The sequence below is a fragment of the Cornus florida genome, unplaced genomic scaffold (genome assembly GCF_030987335.1).
Source record: "Cornus florida cultivar Cherokee Brave unplaced genomic scaffold, ASM3098733v1 CherokeeBrave_3.0.0_Hap2_Chr11, whole genome shotgun sequence".
NCBI classification, from domain to species: Eukaryota; Viridiplantae; Streptophyta; class Magnoliopsida; order Cornales; family Cornaceae; genus Cornus; species Cornus florida.
The window spans coordinates 98,969,906-98,993,932 of NW_026775581.1; the positions used below are offsets into that span (position 1 = coordinate 98,969,906).

The 24,027-nt window shown below is 32.4% G+C and overlaps 1 protein-coding gene and 1 long non-coding RNA gene across 9 annotated transcripts; both read right to left on the minus strand.

Moving 5' to 3' along the window:
- Positions 1 to 1,886: 1,886 nt before the first annotated feature.
- Positions 1,887 to 6,414, minus strand: LOC132285443 (uncharacterized). 3 transcript variants are annotated; one of them, XM_059787637.1, is made up of 3 exons: positions 6,307 to 6,414; positions 2,553 to 2,615; positions 1,887 to 2,467 (listed from the first exon to the last, which is right to left on the minus strand). In XM_059787637.1, the coding sequence occupies exons 2-3, from the start codon at positions 2,613 to 2,615 to the stop codon at positions 2,105 to 2,107; spliced, it is 426 nt and encodes a 141-aa protein (XP_059643620.1). In that variant the 5' UTR covers positions 6,307 to 6,414; the 3' UTR covers positions 1,887 to 2,104. The 3 variants fall into 3 exon arrangements, with proteins under 3 accessions (XP_059643620.1, XP_059643621.1, XP_059643622.1); XM_059787638.1 differs by having other exon boundaries at positions 2,553 to 2,618; XM_059787639.1 differs by lacking the exon at positions 6,307 to 6,414 and adding an exon at positions 3,866 to 3,962.
- A 2,471-nt stretch (positions 6,415 to 8,885) lies between these two features.
- LOC132286213 (uncharacterized) lies at positions 8,886 to 24,027 on the minus strand. Of its 6 annotated transcripts, XR_009472709.1 has the most exons (8): positions 23,712 to 24,027; positions 22,610 to 22,736; positions 22,259 to 22,498; positions 20,607 to 20,629; positions 18,696 to 20,484; positions 18,387 to 18,441; positions 16,102 to 16,235; positions 8,886 to 9,473 (listed from the first exon to the last, which is right to left on the minus strand). It is a non-coding gene; the product is annotated as an uncharacterized LOC132286213 (long non-coding RNA). The 6 variants fall into 6 exon arrangements; XR_009472707.1 differs by having other exon boundaries at positions 18,696 to 20,629; positions 22,664 to 22,736; XR_009472710.1 differs by lacking the exon at positions 20,607 to 20,629 and having other exon boundaries at positions 22,433 to 22,498.

Genomic DNA, 24,027 nt, shown 5'->3' on the forward strand with positions numbered 1-24,027 from the left:
TTGATAGAGTTAAACATTACTTTTAAATTCTGGACTCCACTTAAATTTTTTTAATAAAGAAAATAACTCAGTTTGTCTTTCAAAATTGACGGCTCAAGAGTTACTTTTAGGATATTTGTATAGTGTGTGACAGTAGTACATCTTTAAAAGACAATTATTTCATCTATTTTTCTTTATAATGAGCTGCTTAATTGTTTCTACTTATTAATCTTTTTCACTTTGGTACAATCTATTATGTGTTGATTGATTAACACAATAACATGTTCTTTGTAACATTGAGAGGACCAGTGTTGGGATATGTATATTTTTTTGTCATTAAAATAGAAAATTTGTTTCTTATATTTTCTATAAAGTTAGTTTATACTTTTGGTAGCACCGGCCCATCCCTCCCTTTTTTTTTTTTTTTTTACTATACTCAATTTTAAAACAGTCCAAAAAATATATATATATTACTAATATAAGTCCACTCAAAAAAATATTAGCTAACCCTATTAACAATTCTTGAATTCTTCCTGTTAGAAGTAAGTTGTAATTCTTTATTTGAACAAAAGGATTTGAGAAAACAAAATAAATTTAACATTTAGTACTTTATATAAGTTAAAATCAAATTAAGTTGTTATTCTTTATTTGAACAAAAGGATTTGAGAAAACAAAATAAGTTTAACATATAGTACTTTATATAAGTTAAAATTAAATTAAATTAAATGCAGTGTTTGGTTGCAAGATGCTGGACCTCTTTTTCTTTCTTCTCAAAGCTTTGAAGCCAAAAAAAACCATATACGAAAAGTGACAGAGGTTGAACATTGCCTTTTTGCTTTGTAAACATTTGAGCTTTAGTAACACAACCCTTTAGCTTAAGTGATGCATCTTTCATGAATTTTTTTTTTCTTTTTTTCTTCCTTTGAAAGATTTGAGTTTTCAAATGAATGTAGATTTGTGTGAGTTGTCGTTTTAAAAGAGTTTCTTGATACCTAGGTTAAAGTTTCTTGTTCAACATTGGATTCTAATAAAAAAAAAAATCTTGGACCCGTAAACGGATATTATTGGATTCAAAAACTTAAGTTATTAAATGATGTTGCCTTTATGAGCCCAATATACTCATGGTTTGCAGTATCAGTTAAGGTCACGGTGTAACGAACTCGGACAAAGTTAGCGTAAAGTGACTGATACGGACCGCGTATTAGACAATCATGCTGTCACCCTCTCCATTCAGATTCAAGACGGACCAAGAACTTCTAACATGTGGCATTTATTATTCTATAAAAAATTGATATACAGTGACCAATGACTATTGTTAGGTCATCTCAAAAGCAATAAAAGTGTCCAATGTTATATCATGTTAAAATTGCTATATATATATATACATATATATACATATCATGTTAAATGGACTTCAGTATCATGCTTCTTGGCCGTTCAGTCTGAGTGTTTTCTAATCCAAAGCTAAGCCCAAAAGTAGAATCTCTTTAGCCCTTGTACGAATAATAATATTGGGGGGGTCCTCTCTTATCACTATTGGGGATTCATGTGGATATCCACTTGAGTCTATATATTTAATAAATTACTTAAAAATCTATTGCTTTTCTTTTTAATATTTTCAGGAAATTTATGGACTGTGTTGTCATCCAATAATGTTAGTGAGCTGTAAGTCAACAACGCCATAAAAGCTAAACATAATTAATCTTTGTATTTCCTGATACATTTACCCTATTCTTCGTAGTTGTCTTCCACCTTTTCTGATCTTCTCAAACTTTTTTATGCTACCATGTTATATAGAATACACGATCCATGTAATACAAATATATATAACACAAAATGAAAATAACAAAGATTTAATGCAAACACACTACAAATTCCTAACAAACGAAGTTAAGTACAAATGAAAATATAGCAAGTTACTTCCCATTCACAGAATTTAGCATTTTCTGGAACTGAAATTCCTCCAAACACCATCTAATATCTACAATTGTTTGACATTTAGATTAGATTAGAACATCCACTACTAACAGTTTCATAGGTCTGACAGTTACTAAAGTACCCTTTAACTACTGTCTCTACCATTGTTAGACATTAGATTAGAACATCCACTCTATTAACAGCTTCATTAGTGTTCTCCACCTCTTCCAGAACTGCCTTTTTCACCATCGTCTGACATTAAAGCATCCATTTTCTTCACCATTTTGACATATTTCTCCGCCACATCATCGACAGACTCTCGGGTGCTCTTACCATCTCTTTTGTCGTCCCCACAAATCTCCTTGACAAAAGCCTCATCGGACAACTTGACACCGAGTTGTTCCTCTAACTTCTTCTTCATCTTGTCGAAATCCTTCGGATTGCAGAACACTTTTGCTTTTCCTGGCAACACTTCTTTACCTTCAACTATCTCCACTTTCATCTTCTGCAATTTCGTGTTGCCCAACCGGTCCCGTACCAAAGACGCAAGGGAAGACAGAGACTGCTCCCTCTGGATACAACAGTAATAGAAAGATATTGGTCTACTACAAATTAAGCGATTATAATAATTCTCTTCTCAAAATGATAGCACATACCTGCAACTTCAACCCCAATAACAAACGACCGAAATATGCAGCAGCAGTAGCACCATATCCCATCTGCTAGTATAGATTGGGATTTAACCAAATTAATGAAAAGAATATCATCAAATCACATATAAGCAAACATAAATTCATTAGTTATCTTCAGTATCGAAGAGGTGAATAGGGAATGCTTAATAGTATGCTAATAAACGTGTCCAATGCAATTTTAGTCCAGACTATTGCTTTTTCGCTTATTCTGGTAATAAGTTAGTTTTTCACTTCAAAAGGTATAAGGTAAAAGCTCTCTCCAGTATGCAAAAACAAAAGGCCTGAGTAGTAAAATTTTAGGGACATCAGGTAAAATTGACACAACTGAAAATGAACCCACTTACTACTACTCAATAACAAAAAAGAAATGCAATACCATTGTACTTGAGAAAAGAAAGAAAAGTTCAAAAATCAAAATTCTACTGGAAAAAGGCGAACATATATCATAACATACTACAATTTCAGTACCGCTATATCAAACCATAACACATTCCCATCACCAGCTATCAAACAACTCCAATTGAATTACATAAATAGAACTTCTTTTACTGGAACCAAAACAAAAAACTTGCATTAACCCACATAAGAAACCAGGAAACATAAAGAAGCACAAGATCAGATCAATACAAAAGCCAAGCAAAAAGAAGGCAGAGGCCTTAACACTGCAATGATACCGAAACAAAACGTCCAGAAATACTCTGATCATCTATTTTTGCAAATTGAAGCTTATGAACAGTGGTCTAATTTACTTTTAGTTCACTTAAGTTTTCAGTTTGTGTTTGAAAATTGTGAGGGTTTTTATATAAATTATGATATTCCAGAGCCATGTGCCTATTTTACATTTATCTTTTAGAAGTCACAGAAATGAGTAGGGAGATGAAAAAATCAAAATCAGGCCATCTTCTTTTACAAGACAGAAAGAAATTAACAAATCCAATGATGCTCCAAAAGGTTAACCTCCTTTATAAGTCATAAAATCAATTCTTCTGTACCAAAAAAGAGAAGAAAAAAAGAAATAGAAATGTGTGATAAATTCTTAACAAATATTGATATTATGTAGTTAATTGGATAAATTTGACAAAATTCTCATCATGTTCTGGTTGCAACAAGCCAAACAAACCCGCATAGTATATAGCAAACAGGAAAGCTATTCAACAGATAACAAGCAAACACTTGTTTACGAAGACTTAATTGTATTTACATAATGGACTGCAAACATAGTATGCATTAATTGAATAAAATAACAACTAAATCACAGCTGCGAAAAAGAATATGACCTCCCAAGACTCTCCACCTTTGAACCAACAGACAACTCCCGTACTAATTTTTAGCAGATTGCCACCCTGATTCCCTGGACTATCAAAAGTGTTCCATCAAGTTAACGTTAAAAAATAAACAGTTGAAGCATTTTGACTTTTTGAAAATCCCAAATTACCCTTTTATTGCATAACCCGCGAACTATAAGCAATTTGCATATTATCCATGTTTCAGGGGGTATTGTGTAATTGTATAGTTCTGGGGATCTTTGTGCAAAATAATCTTAAGGCCAATTTTGTAGTTTTCAGCACATATAATGTCCAACCTTAAGGCAGTTGGACAGTTGGCCCTTTTCCATAGTCCCAAGCTGGGGGTGGGGGTGGGGGGGCAGCCATTAGCCGAATGATATGGACAAGTGGGGAGAAGGCTGAAACGATTTGATGCCGTTGAAACAATAGGTCTGAAACTTTAAAACATCCATTTTATAGATTGAAGCTTAAGAACATTTGTCCAACTACTTTTTATTATTCAGTTTAGTTTCAGTTTGTGATTGAGAATTGAGAGGTACACGCAGAAGTGCCAATTTCGTCATGCTTTTAATGGATAAATCAATCAAAACGAGTAATTTAAATTACTCTTATGTCCATAGAATTTTAGCCCAAGGAGATGATCTGTAAGTTACATAAGTGCCCCGGCTTTTTCCTGAACCTAACTTCGTAAGCGTGGCTAATAGGATCTGAACTCTTCATGTCTCCCTATCAAAACAAATGAGTAGTTCCGCAACCTTTGGTTATCTTTACCATCAATCCTTATTATCTCACATACGTAAAGTTGCAACATTTTATAACAAGACAAGCCACATATCACATCAAACATAATGCAGTCATTCCTTAATAGAACATAAAGATGGATCAATATTTAACCATTTTCAATGGTGGAAATTAATAAGTTGGATCACCTCTCTCTCATCTTTTTATTTTATTTTTCGGAACACGTGAAGGAATTTTTATAAGCTAAAAAATATTTTGCAAACAGCATTCCTCACAAGAGGTTAAGATTACATTTAAAAACATTTTACAAACAATAGTTCTCACATGAGTTTAAGATACTATGATCTGGAGTTCTGGAGTTTAATTAGTTGGATATGCATTGACATTTAGTATCCTCTGACAGGTTCTCTAACACTAATGGCTACCTTACTGTCAATGCAAAAGAATGTTACTATGATAAAACTGTTCTTCACAAATATGAATCCATTCATCCATTTAATAGAAGAGAAATTTTTGAGAAAGTGATTGAAAGATGTGTTCCAGGTGACCAGCTAGCTGGTTTTCACCCAATAATTACCTGACTCTTTATTCAGCAATACTTTATTGTGTCTCAAATCCATTCAAAATCCCAGAATTTCATAGATAAAATATGAAACACATTGTTGTATGTTATTCAGTAAAACTGTTGGACCACATGCTGTAGACACAACAATTTAGTTTTAAATGGAAAATGTTCTAAAAAATTGTGTATTGTAAGGACGTGCATGACTCTAGCAAATGTATAAACACCTAGCTATATATTCCTGCAAATTACACTGCATACATGTTACATACAAACACCCAAATTTGAACAATCAGATTCAAGCACTTAACTAGATTCCAATAAAAGAACAGAGTAAAAGAAAGAGGTCATGCGCGAAATATAGCCAAAAAAGAGGTCAAGAGATAAATAATTGTAGTTAATTCAATCAACAAGTATTGCTGCAAAAAATAAAATTTTAACTCCAAAAAAAAATAAAAGAGAGAATGCAAATCCATTTCAACCCTTTTTCCATTATTTATGCTCTATCATATTAAAAATAAAAACACCAATAGGCACTAGCCTAGATGGTGGTGGGGACCAAATATGGGTGTGTGTGTGTGTTTGTGATTAACCATTGAAAAAAATAAAATAAAACACAGATTCAAAAAGAACTGTGTACAGAAAGCCAAAGATGATGAAACTCCTATGCTTTATCCATTCAACCGCACATTCACATCACATCATAACAATATATAAATATACATCGAAACAACAGAGAAAAGAAGGCTCTCGCTGCAACTATAAACTCTAATTCTGCAGAACAATCGACTATATCATACCAATATTCAAATAAAAAACCACAAAAAGTTGTGCTAAAGTACTTAAAATCCAAAATGTAAATCAATTTACTCAAACGTTGTCTATATATCCTGATAAAAGTCCTAATAAATGCTAAAAAATGATAAATCCCTAGAATCCAAATACATGCCTTCTCTGTAAAAAAGAAGCAGCAAGTAATGATTCAAAACACGAAATCAAGCAGGAAATGAATAAAGGAGAGAATCCATAAGAAACAAGCAGAATGCAAATCCCAGAAGAAGCAAAGGTATATAAATACATCTATATAGAAAATGTATATACATACATAGAGAGCAAGCATGAAGCTCACCTTGTTTTCGTTAGTGGAACCCTAGAAGGCACAGAGAAATGAGGGGGAGAGATTTTACAGTACCGTACTCAAAGCAAGGGTGACTGAAAATGCGGTGAGAAAAATTAGGGCTGCATGTTTTAAATCAAAACGTTGCGAAAAAAAAAAAAAAAAAAAGCCAATACGTCGTCGTTGTCCTAAACGATATAGACGATGTCGTATTGTTTTCAATTAGACACTTTAATTCTTTCACAATTATAATATGTACTTCCTCCGTTCCAATATTGGACGGAGGGAGCATTTAGCTTGTATGGGTTTTAAATGCACGAATAGTCGCATAGTGTATAATTAAAAAAAAAAAAATTTGTTCATTTAAGTATAAATGATATTAAATGCACAAAATACATCTTTAAACACCCCTCTTTAGTTGATCCCTCTCATGCCAAAATTAGTAAACGATTATATTACCCTTGTTATAAAAATAAATAAATATTAAACATATACAATTAGAATAAAGTCTCTGTACATTGTACAAACAATTCTAATATTCTTCGGAAAACAATTTTAATATCAAAAGATTATTGTGGTCTGCAGTCTCTCAAATTGAAAATTGAAAAATCAAGTCATGTTAAGAGTATTATGAGAGTTATTTGCTTATATTTATTAGAAACAAATTTTAGGAGATGGATTAGAAATTTTGGCTTAATAACTCAATCTGTAGAGATTTATTTCAAAAGATTGTAATAAAGAGATGATTCAAATGGTTCCTATCCACTTACAAAGATAGATATGTATGTCGGGTTTATAAGCACATGCGCAAGAGGAATAATCCAATCTACTTAAATATTTTTAAAATTGAAAATAAAGTGTATTAAATGATATTAATCCACAAGTCAAAAAACTTCTAACATTTAGCATATATTATTCTATAAATACATACATACATATAAATATATATATATATATATGAGTCTTGATTTCTTGCTCTCCGTAGAACAAGAAAATTAATCTACACTTTCTATATGAACCGTTGGATTAAATCTAACGATCATTTTTCAAACCCACCCATATCCTTTCCTTTTAATACAAAACAAATCTCACCCTATTTTTAGTTTTCGTATTTAATTTTACGATTACCACCTATGTAGCAATAAAAGGTAATTACCAGAATAAAAATAGAAAGCTTTGAAAGAAAGATAATACCCGTGTATATATTACTAAAATTTATTTTTCTTTAAATGTTTCTTTGAAAGAAAAATAATACCGGTAATCTATGTAGCAATAAAAGGTAATTACCAAAATAAAAATAGAAAGCTTTGAAAGAAAGAAAATAACCGTGTATATATTACTAAAATTTGTTTTTCTTTAAACGTTTCTTTGAAAAAAAAATAATACCTATTTATTACCTGTATCTTTTAATTTTGCAATCAAACTTAAGCAAAATGCAGTAGTATAATATTAGAGTGTTTTCCTAAGAAACATCTTGTAGCCATGCTTAATGTATATCTCAGTTTTTAATAGTATGGGGTCTTTTTTGCATGTGCACATACTAAAATTCAAATAAATATACTTGTCCGGTATAAGTAAATTTACGAACAAATATACTATAATGTTACATTTTGGAATATCGAATTGATACATTAAAATTGTAATTGGAGAAACTTTCATTTAAAGTTTAAACAAAATTTCTTTCTATTTCAATTTTAAGATGGCTCGGTGTTCTCAAACTAGGTCAACTAGATTTTGAGGAGTTGTGTTTGGCACAAATTCTCTTGTTGAATTTGCCGGCACATGTGTTCAAAGATATAAAATTTGGATAATGCAGTAGCAAAGATTTTTTTATTTTTATTTTGGTAATTACCTTTTATAGCTACAGTAGGCCGTAATGATAAAATTAAATATGCAAACTAAAAATAGTGATTTTGTGTTAAAAGGAAAGTGCATAGGTAGATTTGAAAAATAACTGTTAAACTAAAAATAGTGATTTTGTGTTAAAAGGAAAGTGCATAGGTAGATTTGAAAAATAACTGTTAAATTTAATATAACGGTCCATATAAAAAGTGTGGATTAATTTTTTTACTCCTGTAACCGATGTTAGTATCATATTAAAAGGACTTTAGTATCATGCTTGTGGACCGCTCAGTCCGAAAAGTTGTCTACTATTCCAAAGCTAAGCCCAACCGTAGAATCTCTTTAACCTTATACGAATAATAATATCTGGTGTCTCTCCCATCTTGGGGATTCATCATTCACGTGGATATCCTACGAGTCTATATATTTAATAAATTAGTTAAAAATCTGTTCCTTTTTTCTTTTTAATATTTTCGGGACATTTATGGACTGTGTAAATGTCCACCCATTAAAAATTTAAACTGTGTTGGCTATAGTTCAAAGGTTAACCCATTGTACAAACAAGGGCAATCCCATTATCCGACTCCTTTTGTTAAATGGGAAGCCCGTCCTATTAATTCTCAACTACAATTTTTTTTTTTTTTTTAATCTTTTTTTTTTCATTCACTTTTTACTATCATGAAATGAAGGATGCAATACAATTACATTAAAAATGCAACTTCGATATAAAGAGCATTGAGGAATTTCAGTTCCAGAAAATGCTCAATTCTGTGAATGGGAAGCAACTATATTCACTATTAACGTTTTCATACATTGTCACACATTAAAGAGCATTGTCTGACACTAAAGCTCCCTTTAAGTACTATCCCTACCATTGTTAGACATTATATTACAACATTCAGTCTATAAACAGATTCACCTGTCATCAACTCATCCTGAACTGCTTTTTTTCACCATTGTCCGACGTTGAAAGCATCCATTTTCTACACCATTTTGAAATAGGTGCTCTTACCATCTCTTTTGTCGTCCCTGTAAAGTTCCTTGATAAAAACCCTCACCGGACAACTTCACACCAACTTCATCTTCTAACTTCTTATTCAAATCCTCCAGATTGAAGAGTAGTGTTGCTCATCCTGCAAACATTGCATTACTTCCAAGTATCTTCACTTTCATCTTCAGTTCCGCCTTGCCCTAGCAAAGACCCAAGGGAAGACATAGAAGACTGCTTCCTCTTTTCAGGGCTTATACTAATTCTCTTTTCAAAATGATAGCACATACCACAACCTCAGCCCCCTTAACCATCAATCGAAAAATGCAGCACCATCACCATATCCCATCTGCTAGTAATCGGGATTTTAACCAAATTAAAGAAAAGAACTTAATCAACCCACATGAAAGCAACATAAATTCATTAAAAATATTTTTTTTTTGGAAAAAAAAATAATAAAAAACCCTTATTTTAATTTCTTTATTTACCAAAAGAAATCATAAAAGAAAAAGTAATGACAAGTATATATTGCACATTATCACAAAATCAGTATCTTGACCAGGGAAAAAAAGAAGAAGAAAACAAAACATAAAATTCCTCATAAGAGGAATAACAGCCACCCAACACCACAAAAACTTGACCCAAGTATTTGGGATGGCTGTAAAAATGGAACATTCTTCTCTGTCAAAGGAACTAACTAGGTTAAGCCACAAGATTAACATGTGATTGTTCAAATTGTCAAACTTGAATAAACAACATTTCAGTTGCAACTTAGTACTTGCAACGATATAAAACTCCAAGGCAATTATCTTCGGTATACCAATAAACGTGTCCTATGCAATTTCAGTCCAAACTATTGCTTTTTCGCTTATTCTGGTCACAAGTCAATTGTTTAGTCCAAAAATTAATTAAACTGACCTAATAAAAGCTATCAGTAAAAGGGATCCAGTCACAAAACAAGAGGCCCGAGTAGTAAAATTTTAGGACATCAGGTGAAAAATATATAGCTACAGAATAGTTGAGAATATAGGGATTTATGTGCACTCACCAAAGACGCTTGAGCGCTGTAGAGATATACTTCTTATGAAATTTTTAATTCTGGTTTTTTATAGTGCATATAAGATTTAGCTCTCTTTGAAATACAATTTGCGCCAAACAAAAAAAATCCACAAGACTAAATAAATGTCACATGCAACTACTAGTTAAATTAAAGCAGTTGCAAAAGTGTAATTAAATGATCAAGCTGTTAATAAGATCATAAAGACTACAAGCATAGGCATGTAGCATGTAACTGCTTTGATTCAAACACATAGACGTAGTAAACATCGGTGTGTTTTTCAAAGGAAACTTTTAATTCAAAGGACTGTTAATTAAATGACAAAGAATACGAATATAGGGCAAAAGATCAAGTTGGTATCACCATTTGAGATATATACAGCCAAGAAAGAATAATTCTAAAATAAAAGCAGTTGGCAAAAGACCAATAAAATGCAGACTACCAATAACAAAAAAGAAATGTGATACCAATGCACTTGAGAAAAGAGAGAAAAATTCAAAATTCGACTGGAAAAAGGTGAGCATATATCATAACATACTACAATTTCATTACCAATAAATCGAACCACACCGCATTCCCATCACCATCCATCAAACAAATCCAAATGAATTACATACATAGAGCTTCTTTTACTCAAAGGCATTAACCCACATCAAAAATCAGGAAACATAAAGAACCACAAGATCAGACCAATGCGAAAGCAGAAAGGAGAGGCCTAAACACTCTGATGATACCAAAACAAAATGTCCAGAAAAACTCTGATCATCTATATTTGCAAATTGAAGCTTAAGAATAGTGGTCTAATTGACTTTCAGTTCACTTAAGTTTTCAGTTTGTGTTAGGGAATTGTGAAGGTTTTTATATAAATTATGCTATTCCAGAGCCATGTGCCAATTTTACATTTATCTTTTATAAGTCACATAAATAAGTAAGCACATCAGAAAATTCAAATCAGGATATCTTTTTTTACAAACTAGGATATTATATAAAACATAAATGAGAAAAAGAGTAACAGGGAGTTAGTGGCACTGAGTTTTGCAATTGCAGATACCAACAAAAGTAAAATATTAATCTCAAATCTTGAAAGTCCACTTATATTCCATGCCCTTTGTTAGATGAAGAAGACAGAAAGAAATTAGCTATTCCAATGATACTCCAAAAAGTTTACCTCCTTTATGAGTCATAACATCAGTTCTTCCGTACCAGAAAAGAGAAAAAAGATTGAAATAGAAATTTGTGATTAACAGATATTGACATTATGTAGTTAATTGGAGAAAATTCTCATTGTGTTCTGTTTGCAACAAGCCAGACGAACCCCGCATGGTATAGCAAATAGGAAAGTCATTCAATAGATAACAAGCAAACACTTATATATGAAGAGTTAATTGCATTTACATAATGAACTACATACATAATCTGCAAGAATTGAATAAAATATCAACCAAATCGCAGCTGCCAAAAAGAATATGATCTCACAAAGTATCTTTAGCTTTCTCCACCTTTGAACCAATACACACCTTACAGGCCTAACCCTCACCATCAAGCAAGTTTATTAGAGAAAACAGATAACGTAGAGAGCGCATTGATAAATGTGTCAAACACATCCATGGACCAAAATTTTAGATAATTTTTAAAATCAGAACAACTATAAAGAAAAAAAAAAAAAAAAAAAGAATTAAAGGAAGTTAGAACTTGACAAAAAGAAATCAGAAAGGGGAGATATAGGCCAATACAGGAAATAAAAAATAAATAAATAGAGTATGACAGAAGATAAAGCTGAGCTTGACAAGAAAACAGAAAGTGAAGTGGACTTTAAAAGGCTGATTGCAAAAACCTCCAAACTATAACATAGTAGCATTTCACCCCATACTAAATTTTTAGCAGATTGCCACCCTGAACTATCAAAAGTTTTCCATCAAGTTAGCGTTCAGAAATAAACAGTTGGAAGCATTGCGATTTTTTGAAAATCCCAAAGTACCCTTATAGATTAATTGCTCAAAACCCAAGAACTATAAAATTTACAAAATACCCATGTTTCAGGGGGTAGTGTGTAAATTTCTTATAGTTCAACACATATAATGGCCACCTCAAGCCATTTAGATATAGGGGAGCTGGGATTAGAAACTGCTTCCAAACCCCTGTAACTATATTGTAGGGGACAATCCCGATCTTTACACATGAAGTAAATAGTGCCATCAATGGACATCGCATGCGACCAAAAATTTAGTGACAAAGGTAGCTTAATAGTTAAGGGCATGCTTCTTGGGTGAATTCAAGAGTTTAAAGTTATAAACTTCATACTTCACATAACAAACAATATCTTATAGCCCTCACAGTTTTCGATTTCCCATTCAATGTCATTCCCACGGTAACTCAGGCGTGGGAATCCTGGACTAGACCTTTACTGATGACCAAGTAAAAGGGTTACGTAAGAGGGTTGTAAACATGGAAGCTTGTACGGACAGTATCAGGAAAGCAGACAAGACTGTCAGTCGAAGCAACTAGCAAGACAATTAATTTCGTTGCAAAATGACACTTAATTGTCATTTGTCTTTGTTGCAAAATGACTAACAAATGCACTAATCTGTTAATCATTTTGCAACAAAGTCAATGGTCTTGCTAGTTGCTTCGGCTTGGAGGTCTTATCTGCTTTCTTGATACTGACATTCAAGCATCTATATTTGCAACCTCTCACTCAATCTTTCAGAGAGTTGACAGCTCGTCTTGTCACGAGTTGCCGTGGGAATGGACATTGAATGGGAAATCGGCAAGTGAGGGCTATAAAATCCTCTGGGTTGGTTGTGATGGAAAGTATGAACTTTATAATTTATTAAGTCAATCTTGGATTCGCCCAGGAAGCATGCCCTTAACCATTAAGCTACCCTTGTCACTAAATTTTGGGTGGCAAGTGAAGTCTATTGATGGCATAATTGTGTTCGGATCCAGATAGTATTGCGTCCTATAATATGGTTACTGGGGTTTGGATGCAGTTTCTAATACCAGTTCCCCTACATCCAAGTGACCATGCTTGCGGGGTTGCTGACAAATAATGCTGCCACATGGGTGTGCATTTGGGAGCTATAGATGATGACTCTCTTGTGAGATGAGGTTGCCAGAATGCCCAACATCTGGTGCTTGAAGTTTTAAGGAAGAAAAGTTAGGATGACTTGCTTGGGTAACAAGGTTTTACTAATGAAATAAAAGAAAGGTAGAGCTTGACAAAAAGAAATCAGAAAAGGGATATAGATGAATACAGAAAATAAAAATAAATAAATAGAGTATGATAAAAGAGAAAATTGAGCTTGACAAGAAAACAAAAAGTGAAGTGGACTTTAAAAGGTTAATTGCAAAAAAATAAAAATAAAAAAAATAAAAAACATCCGAACTATAACTATAGTTACATAGTTACCCCATACTAAATTTTTAGCAGATAGCCACCCCGAACTATCAAGTCTTCCATCAAGTTAACATTAAGAAATAAACAGTTGAAGCATTGCAACTTTTTGAAAATCCCAAATCCTTTTAGATTAATTGCACAAAACCCATGAACTATAAACCATTGACATATTACCCATGTTCAAGGGGGTAGTGTGTAAATTTCTTATAGTTCAGGGGATCTTTGTGCAAATAACCTTAACACTAATTTAGTGATTTTCAACACAAATAATGGCCACCTTAAGGCAGTTGGACAGTTGGACATCTTCCATAGTCTCGCGCTGCGGGGGTGCAATTAACCCTTCGTGTGTTTATAATCCAAGAACAAACTGAGATGAACCCAAATGACATGAAAGACAAGGAGGGAGAAGGCTGAAACACATTGCCAACATTGAAACAGAAGGTCTGAAACTTTAAAACATCTATTTTACAGATTGAAGTTTAAGAAAATTAGTCCAATTACTTTTAATTCAGTTTAGTTTTCCGTTTGTGACTGAGAATTGAGAGGTAAGCGCAGAAGTGCCAATTTTCACCATGTTTTTAAATTATAAATCAATCCAAATTCAAGCAATTTAAGATACTATTATGTCCATAGAATTTGAGCCCAAGGAGATGATCTGAAGTTACAGAAATGCCCAGGCCTTTCCTGAACCTAACTTCTTAAGCAAGGATAATAGGATTTGAACACTTACATCCCTTTCATAATAAATGAGTAGTTCCGCAACCTTCAGTTATCTTTACCATCAATTCTCATTATCTCACAAGCGTAAAGTTGCAAAATTTTAAACAAGACAAGTCACAAATCATGTCAAATATAACTGGTGAGATGCCAAATTTGAATAGAACTGGACTAATGCGTCTGAGAGTCTGAAGCCAAATATTTTACAACGCTCCTGTAGTTAAAGGTCAAAATGTAGTCATTCCTTAATTGAGAACATAAAGGTGGCTCAATATATAACCTTTTTCAATGGTGGCAATATGCATTAAAATGAGCGGATCTCTCTCTCTCTCAACATTTTTTTTTTCTTTCTCAGAACACCTGAAGGAATTTTCACCAGCTAAAAAATCTTTTGCAAACAACATTTCTCACATGAGGTTAAGATTACAGTTAAAAACATTTCACAAACAAGAGTTCTGACATGAGTTTAAGATTACAAATAACTATGATATGGAGTTCAGGAGTTTAGTTAGTTGGATATGCACTGGCATTTAACATCCTCTGACAGGTTCTCTAACACTAATGGCTACCTTACAGTCGATGCGACAATCCATTTAATACTAGAGAAATTTTTGAGAAAGTGATTGAAGGACACGTGCCAGGTAGCTGGTTTCCACCCGATAATTGCCTGTTCTTTATTCTATAAAATTCATTCACATTTTCCTAAATATCCTAGTTGAACTGGGGCTTAAAACAAATAGTCAGTAATACTTTGGTGTGTTTCAAATCCATTCAAAATCCCAGGATTTCATAGATAAAATATGAATCACGTGGTTGTATGATGTTCAGCAAAACTGCATGGGTACATGTAGACACTAACAAATTAATTTCAAACATAAGATATTCTAAAAAATTCAGTGTATAGTAAGGATATACAAGACGCTAACAAATTCAAACACCTAGCTATTCCTGCAAATTACATTGCAAACACATATTACATACAAACACCCAAATTTGAACTTTCAAATTCAAGCACTTTAACAGATTCCACCGAAAGGAGGAGTAAGAGAGGCCATACACGAAATATAGCCATAAAGAGGCCAAGAGATAAATAATTGCAGCTAATTCCATCAATAAGTATTGCTGCAAAAAATAAAATTTAAACTCCAAAAAAAGAGAAATAATGCAAATCCATTTCAACGCTTCTTCGGTATTTATGTACAAAATAAAGCCATTGTTCTCCATCAAACATATGAAAAAAAAGAAAGAAAGACACTCGAGTTCAAAGGCTTTCTCGTTGAGAGCAATGTTTCATAACATAATTCCACTAATGGCAAACAAAATATCACGAAACTCCGATGGTTTAACCATTCACGCAAACATTCATATCATAACTATATATAAATATACATGGAAACAACAGAGAAAAAGAAGGCTCTCAGTCCAGCTGCAACTATAAACTCTAATTCTGTAGAACAATCGACCATACCCTAGCAATATTTAAAATAAAAACTACAAAAAGTTGTGCTAAAGTACTTCAAATCCAAAATGTAAATCAATTTAATTACTCAAACATTGTTTATATGCTAAAATGATGAATTCCTAGAATCCAAATACATGCCTTCTCTGAAGGAAAGAAGCAGCAAGCACTGAATCAAAACAAGAAATCAACCAGGAAATAGAGAATCCATAAGAAAAAAACAGAACGCAATCCCAGAAGAAGCATATATATAAACAGTACATATAGTGGTATACATATACATCTATACAAAATGTGTATATATACACAGTTACACATAATATATAGAGTAAGAGAATGGAGCTCACCTTGTCGTCGGTAGTGCGCCATAGAAGGCACAGAGAAAGGATGGTGAGAGAGATTTTTCTTTTCCTTTTTCTTTTTTTCTTTGCGCCGTAATTTCAGTGAAAAACGGAAGCAGTGATTTTTTGTGTTGTCATTTCTGTCAAAAGAAGAACTCGTTTGGTAACATACATCAGTTGTTGAATTTTTTAAAGCAGAAAAGAGAACATGTTTGGTAACCAAAAATAATAAATAATAGTATGATCATTGACTAAAACATAAGAGACAAGAACCCATATACAGAATAGGATAACGCTAACATTACATGTTTGATCGTATACAAAACATGAAGATGTTCTAGTAAGTACCAAAATAATTAGATTATTTCATTGATGATACTTGTTCCTAAGTTGATTTTTGTCGTAAACCGTATCATTCCCGCCACTAGGTTTTCCAACCAGTGTTGGTAAATGTAATCGTATTTCTATTCCCATACATTATTTCATCCACAAGCAATAGGATGAAACTCTCTTCTTTAGAGGCATCCCATATTTTTTGGCCATCAACCCCAACCTCCACCACATCATTTTCTTCATCATTTGTATTTGTGGTCATTTGAGTCAATGATTAAACTTCTGTATCCATCTACCAATCAAACATGGCCTTAAAGATTTAAGAAAAATTAACTTGCTCAAAGAAAAGAATGAGAATGAACATTTATATCAAAATCGGAATGAACATTTATATAAAAGAATGAGGAACAACAATACAGTATACTCTACTATGTAATTAAGGACTCTTGGAATACAGCACATTTATAATAATTACAGTATCCACATCATGCTTACACCTGAAATTCCATCCATGCACCTGTGCCATTACATATACAAAAACCACAGAGCAATTTAGCTTCAAATAGCATGAATGACCAACTATTTTCTTTAGGAAACCAACGGGCAAAACAAAGTTGAATTTGAGATAAAGTTCAAAGCCCAACAAGAAAAGGAGAGTCTGGACTAAACTAGTTGGGGTTTGGACAGATTAACAAGAATAGGAGGGTCATGTTTCAACAAATTTTCTTCTACTTTTTTTGTCCTTTCCCCCACCCCCTCTGTGCAGTGAAAGAGAATATTAATACTCTGTTTTGTTATTATACTTTCTGACCAGCTTGGGTTTTAAAATAGTTTATTTGTTTTCACTTTGAGACATGAGAAGGATTATTGCAGCAAGATATACCATATGGTTATTAGCATGCATTTTAATTATTCATCTTTTCAAAATATTCTCGGTATATATATCAACTTCATCTTATCTTGACCATCATCATTATTATCAACTTTATTACATGAAGCACTAGAATCTCCTAAAAATCATTCATATTCAACATTTCAATCTTTGTTGTTTAATGAGTACTTAATATTTGCACTAAAATCAGGAAAATATTTTGTTTTTGTGAAAATTTTGATATCCATACAGTCGTGCCATATTGTGAGCCATGATGTGGTACCACTATAATCACAAATAAAATCATGCTCTCTTTGTTGTTACCATATGATGGAAAAAGGCAAAGAAAAGATGTCACACTCTTTCTTTATGGAAGTAAAGTAAATAAAGCACTGAGAACTATTTTACTTAGGCATGATCAGTGAATGTTTCTGTTAACTATTATTAAAGCACAATTTTTCTTTAAGAACATTGCACATCATGTATACATATTACCTTCCTAGTTGGTGACATGATTGACATAAAGGCAAGTTGATGGGTATTAATCAAATTTTTGGGCAATCCATCTTACTTAGGCATGGGGCTTCCACATAAACTGCCAATTTTCTTAATTCATAATCTAATGTGTATCTTGACATGGTTATGCATAAAAATAAATAAATAGTAAGACCACTTTCAGAAGCAAAAATAGATGAGTTCAAGAGATCTCCCATTAAAATAGTTTTTTTTTTTTTTTCCTCACATTAAAATATAGTTGAATTAACTCATGAAAACAAATACAAAATCAGAAATAAGCAGAAACAGGGAACACAGCTGAACAGGGGGAATCACCAGCGACGACAACCAGCCAAAATTTGCAAGAGTATTAAAAAAAAAAAAAAAAATGATTTGGAACTAGAAAAGCATGCTTAGATATGGCAAAACAGTAAGATCAAATTTTTCTTTTCTTTTTTTAAAAAAAAAAAACATTCGATCATAAAAAAATTAAAACACACAACCACCCAATTTTAGTGACACAGAATAATACTGAAATACTAAAACAGCAAACCCTATAAAACAATTGGTTTATACAGAAAATTAAAATCACCTGTAAATACAGGAAATTGGTTGCAACTGTAATGTTTCTTTGATCACCGAAAAAGCTAAAGAAAAGACGAACGAAATATAGATGTCATTAGTTTTCTGTTGTTCAGTCAAGAAAAGGCCAACGAAATAGAGATCCCAAGCATATATACACATATGTATGGAGAGGCTCAGATCTGAAACGAAGTTACCTTCAATGATGAAAAAAAAAACACACAACTAAGCCTTTAATCGGTTAAACAGATGAGTGAGAGTTGGGGAGAGATGAGTGAGATGAGAGCGAGTGTGAGAAAAATGCGGAAATAACACTTACTACTATACACACCACCATTTTCGAAGCTTTACGGCACGTGACCACGGTATGGGCATGCAATGAACCTGAACCCTCCAATTCTTAATTTGGCCAATCATGTCACTCTCAACTATACAATGATATATTTATCAAGGGACCAATTTCGTGTTTACATCAAAAGTTGTGCCACATCAGATTCGTTCCATGCCCTAACATTTGTCGTGTTATGACATGAGGCTTACAAGTCTACAACATGAATCGTCTGATCTTGATCGAACGGTCATTGTCACTTCTTTTATATATACAGGGTGAATGAGAATAAACATAAAATAATAATGCATTCATACATTGCAGTGGTAATACTATAAAACTATATGTGAACTTTCAAAAGTAAACAAATTAATTTAATATGGAGTACTAAAAATAATATACGAATGGTTTATTTTATTCAATAGCCTTCTAAATAAGTTTTTGTGTGTCCCATTTACAGGTTTTTCTGTAGGGTTATGGGCACCCCAATTGACATCATTATTTTTTTTCTTTTTTTGGAAATTAATGTAATCTTCAAAATGTTGAACTACAACAAGTCTAGATTGCTATAAATTAATAAATAAACTATAATATGTCTAGTTGAATCAATGTTATAATTGATTGTACAATATGATTATATGACAAAGAAAATGATGTAATTGTCTATGGCGCAAAAAAAAAAAAAAAAAAAAAAAACTGATGCGTCAATTATTTAGATAAATACTTAATAGGAGAGAATTTATAGATTTTTGTATCATTACTCATATGATAATGGCCATTCACCTAATGCAATCTATTTTTTCAATTTATGAAGAAAGACAATTTTATTTGTGCGTTACAATCCACTATTGTGAAAATGATTTTTTATTATTATTATGGAGTATTATTCTACAACAATAATTTACAGTAACCTGAGTTTTTCATAATCCCAAGAGTGAAATTACTAAAACAGAGTGAGAAAACCAAAAAGACAATTAAAATGATTAGAGAGAGTGAGATAAGAAAGAGCTGCAACTTGTATAACAATAATTTATAGTAACCTGAATCCCCATAGTGAAATAGTGAAGTTACTAACACAGGGTGAGACAACCACAAATACAAATAAAATCTACTGAATCCCCATACTAATACAGGGTGAGACAACCACAAATACAAATAAAATCTACTAGAAGAATTAATGGATGGGAGAGCATACAAATTAATTTGTTGGTTGCAGTATACTCGAATAGATATTTTAGATCGATCTAACAGAATTCTCAAAACTTTTTTATGCTATCATGTGATATATATATATATAACACAATATGAAAATAACAAAGATTTCATGCAAACAAACGACAAAATTAGAACATGCACAATTAACAGTTTCATAGGTCTGACAGTTTTACATGACAAATGAAAATTGTCAGACATTGTAGAGCATTGTCTGGTACTAAATTAAGTTCCGTTTAACTACTATCTCTACCACTGTTAAAGACATTCGACTAGAACACATACAACAGATTTTTTCACCATTGTCAGACATTAAAGCATCCATTTTCTTCACCAATTTGACATACTTCTCCGCCACATCATTGACAGACTCTTGGGTGTTCTTACCATCTCTTTTGTCGTCCCCGTAAAGTTTCCCTGGTAAAACTACCCTCATCCGACAACTCAACACCAAGTTCATCTTTTAACTTCTTCTTCTTCTTCTTGTCGAAATCCTCCGGATTGCATATCAACATTGCATCAGAATGAACTATCTCCACTTTCCATCTTTAGTTCTGTCATGCCCAACCTGTCCCGTAGCAAAAGACCCAAGGTTGCTCCCTCTCGATACAACAGTAATAAAAAGATATTGATCTACTACTACAAATTAAGCAATTCTAATGATTCTCTTCTATAAATGATAGCACATACCTCAAACCTGGAACCTCAGCCCCCTTAACCATCCACCGAAAAAAGCATATCATCAACTCACATATAAGCAACATAAATTCATTAAAAATAGTAACAATAGAACTGTCTTAATTTAACTCCTTTATTTACCCAAAGAAATCATAAAAGGAAAAGTAAAGACGAGTATATATTCCACAGTAGCACTAAATCAGCATCTTGACAGGGAAAAAAAAGATGAAACAAAACACAAAATTCCTCATAAGAGGAATAACAATCACCCAACACCAAAAAAACCTTGGCCCAAGTATTTATGATGGCTATACAAATGGAACATTCTTCACTGTCTAAAGACCTGACTAGGTTAAGCCACAACATGCCAGACTAACAAGTGAATATTCAAATTGTCCAACTTGAATAAACAACATTTCAGTTGCAACTTAGTACTTGCAATGATATAAAACTCCAAGGCCATTATCTTCCGTATCGAAGAGGTCAATAAGGAATGCTTAATAGTATACTAATAAACATGTTTAGTACAGATACTTTTTCGCTTATTCTGGTAATTAGTTACTTGTTTACTCCAAAAATAAATTAAACTGACCTAATAAAAACTATCAGTAAAAGAGATCCGCAGTATGCAAAAGAAGAAGCCCCAGTAGTAAAATTTTAGGGACATAAAATATATAGCTAGAGAAGAGTTGAGAATATAATTATAGAACATCTAGGGATTTATGTGCACTCACCAAAGACCCTTGAGCACCGTAGAGAAATACTTTTTATGAATTTTTTGCTTCTAGTTTTATAGAGTGCATATAAGATTTAGATTTCTATGAATTGCTATTTGCGCAAAAATATTCAGCAATGCTATAGAAATGTCACATTTCCAAATGCAAACTCAACTACTAGTTAAATCAAAACAGTTGCGGAAAGAGTAGTTAAATGATCAAGCTGTTAATCAGATCATAAAGAATACAATCATAGGCATGTAGTATGCAACTGCTTTGATTCAAATACATAGATGTGGTAATCATAGCCATATTTTTCAAAGGAAACTTTCAATTTAAGGAACTGTTAATTAAATCCTATAGAATAGGAACATATATAGGGCAAGAGATCAAGTTAGTATCACCATTTGAGATATATATGGCCAAGAAATAACAATTCTAAAATAAAAGCAGTTGCCAAAAGACTAATAAAATTAGGACTACCAATAAAGGCAAATTTGACACAACTGAAAATGAACCACTAACTACAACTCAACAACAAAAAAAAGAAATGCAATACCATTGTACTTCAGAAAAATATCCTACCAATATTAAAAAATAAAAAATAAAATACCACAAAAACTTGTGCAAAAGTACTTAAAACCCAAAATGTTAATCAATTTACTCAAACATTGTATATATGGCCAGAAAAAGTCATAACAAATGCTAAAAAATAATAAATCCCTAGAATTCAAATGCATGCCTTCTCTGTATAAAAGAAGCAGCCAAGCAATGATTCAATTTCAAAACACAAAATCAACCAGAAAATGAATAAAGAGAGAATCCATAAGAAACAAGCAGAATGCAAATCCTAGAAAAAGCAAATGTATGCGTGTATAAATACATCATCTATACAGAAAATGTATATACATACACATTATACATGCATAGAGAGAGAATGGAGCTCACCATGTCGTCGTTAGTAGAACCCTAAAAGGCACAGACAAAGGATGGAGAGAGAATTGTTAGTGGTAGTGATATTATTAGGGCTTCATGTACGTGCGCAGGAAAAAAAATACGTCGTCATTGTTTCCTAAACAGTATAGATGATGTCGTATTGTTTTCACTGTAAACAGCAATTACCGCAGATGTCTGCGTTGACTGTGTGTAAAAATACTCAGGAAGCTCCCAACAGCCCAAATCTCCAGACTGAAAAGACAAATGTATGTTGGCAAGGGTAAATTCATATATATCTTTTTTCAATTTTGATAGTAATATAGTATTTCATGTCACAAAAATTGTTCAATATAGAAACTTTACCCATTTATAGATTGCGAACAAAGTTATATGAAAGCGAACATATTTGTAGTCTACCGGTTGGGCTGCTTTCCGTTATTTTTGGGGTCCTGCTTCGAGTCTTCGCACCTCTAATTTTTAATCTAACACTCTTATCATGAAAAAAAAAAAAAGAAAAAAAAAGAAGGGTTATATGAAACAAAAATTCATGCACAATTATTGTAGGAGCATTTAGCTATATGCATGTTAAGCGTACGCAAGCTCAATCAGTTGCGTTTCCGTACTTAATTATATTTATTGTCAAGGGCGAATCCAGGATTTCTCAAAGGGGTGGGCTAAATCAAAATATATCAACCAAAATCTACTGTTGTTTAATTCAATTTTAGTTAATTAACAATATTTTCTTAAACAATTGACTGATTAAAGCATAGAAAATCCTACTTGGGTAATTAACAAAAAAAAAAAAAATTAACAATTTATTTGTGAACAATTCACCACTCAGTACCCTATCTCTTCTTTTGACCAATTTACTAATCCTATTTGAGAATCTACTAGTGGAAGCAGAGTGTGAGGTAGTTCATGGCAAGCCCTTTCCAACGCTATGGAATTCACTCAAAAGCATGCTTTTTGTAAGTATTTTAATTTTCAAGAAGTAACTTTAGAGCTTTACCCTATATTAACTACTTTTGCTTGTCAAAGTTCTTGTTATGATTATTTTTTTTAGTTCTGAAAAGATTTCCATCTTCAAAAAGCTTGATATGTTGATAAAAATTGTCTCAGATTCAATCTCTGCAGATTTATAATTCAATTCAGATTCTTTTTTTTTCTTTTTTCATGCCCAGATTCAAATTTTCTTGTAAACATGATTGACAACATAAAAAAAATTATAATAAAAAATTATAGAAATAAAGAAAAAATATTTGTTTTGCTGAAATAAAATGTAGATTACGGTGATTACCTCAAAATGCAATACATATTTTGTTACTTTATATTGTAAAAAAAAAAATAATAATTATATAAAAAAGATCATAAAAAATTTCACCAAATAGGATTTAGTTTGCAAAACAAGAATTACAGAGCTTGATTAGTTGATTTAGAAAAAAATTAAAACAAAACCCATACATACAAGTTAGCAGTTGCAGAGAGAGGGGGGCAAGCTTGAGAGTTGAGAGACAGCGGGCCAGCAGCTGAAGCTTGCAAACGGCGAACCCGAACTGTAACAGCGGGCGATGGAAACTGAAAGATATGGGTTTTGATTTTTTGAACAATCTGAAAGATATGGGTTTTGATAAGGTAATAGGTTTTGAAATTTTGATTCTTGCAGACAGATAGATAAAGTGAAATATATGGGTTTTGAACTTCTGATTCTTGTAGATTTTGTAGTTTGCAGTTGCAAAGGGATAGAGAGAGGGCAAGTTCAGAGTTGAGAACGAGAATAGAGA

Excerpts from the sequence above, each read along its gene's own strand:
- LOC132285443 (XM_059787637.1), bottom strand. The coding sequence starts at position 2,615 with ATGGGATATGGTGCTACTGCTGCTGCATATTTCGGTCGTTTGTTATTG. Across the intron at positions 2,468-2,552 it reads TATTGGGGTTGAAGTTGCAG|AGGGAGCAGTCTCTGTCTTC; the intron begins GTATGTGCTATC and ends TGTTGTATCCAG.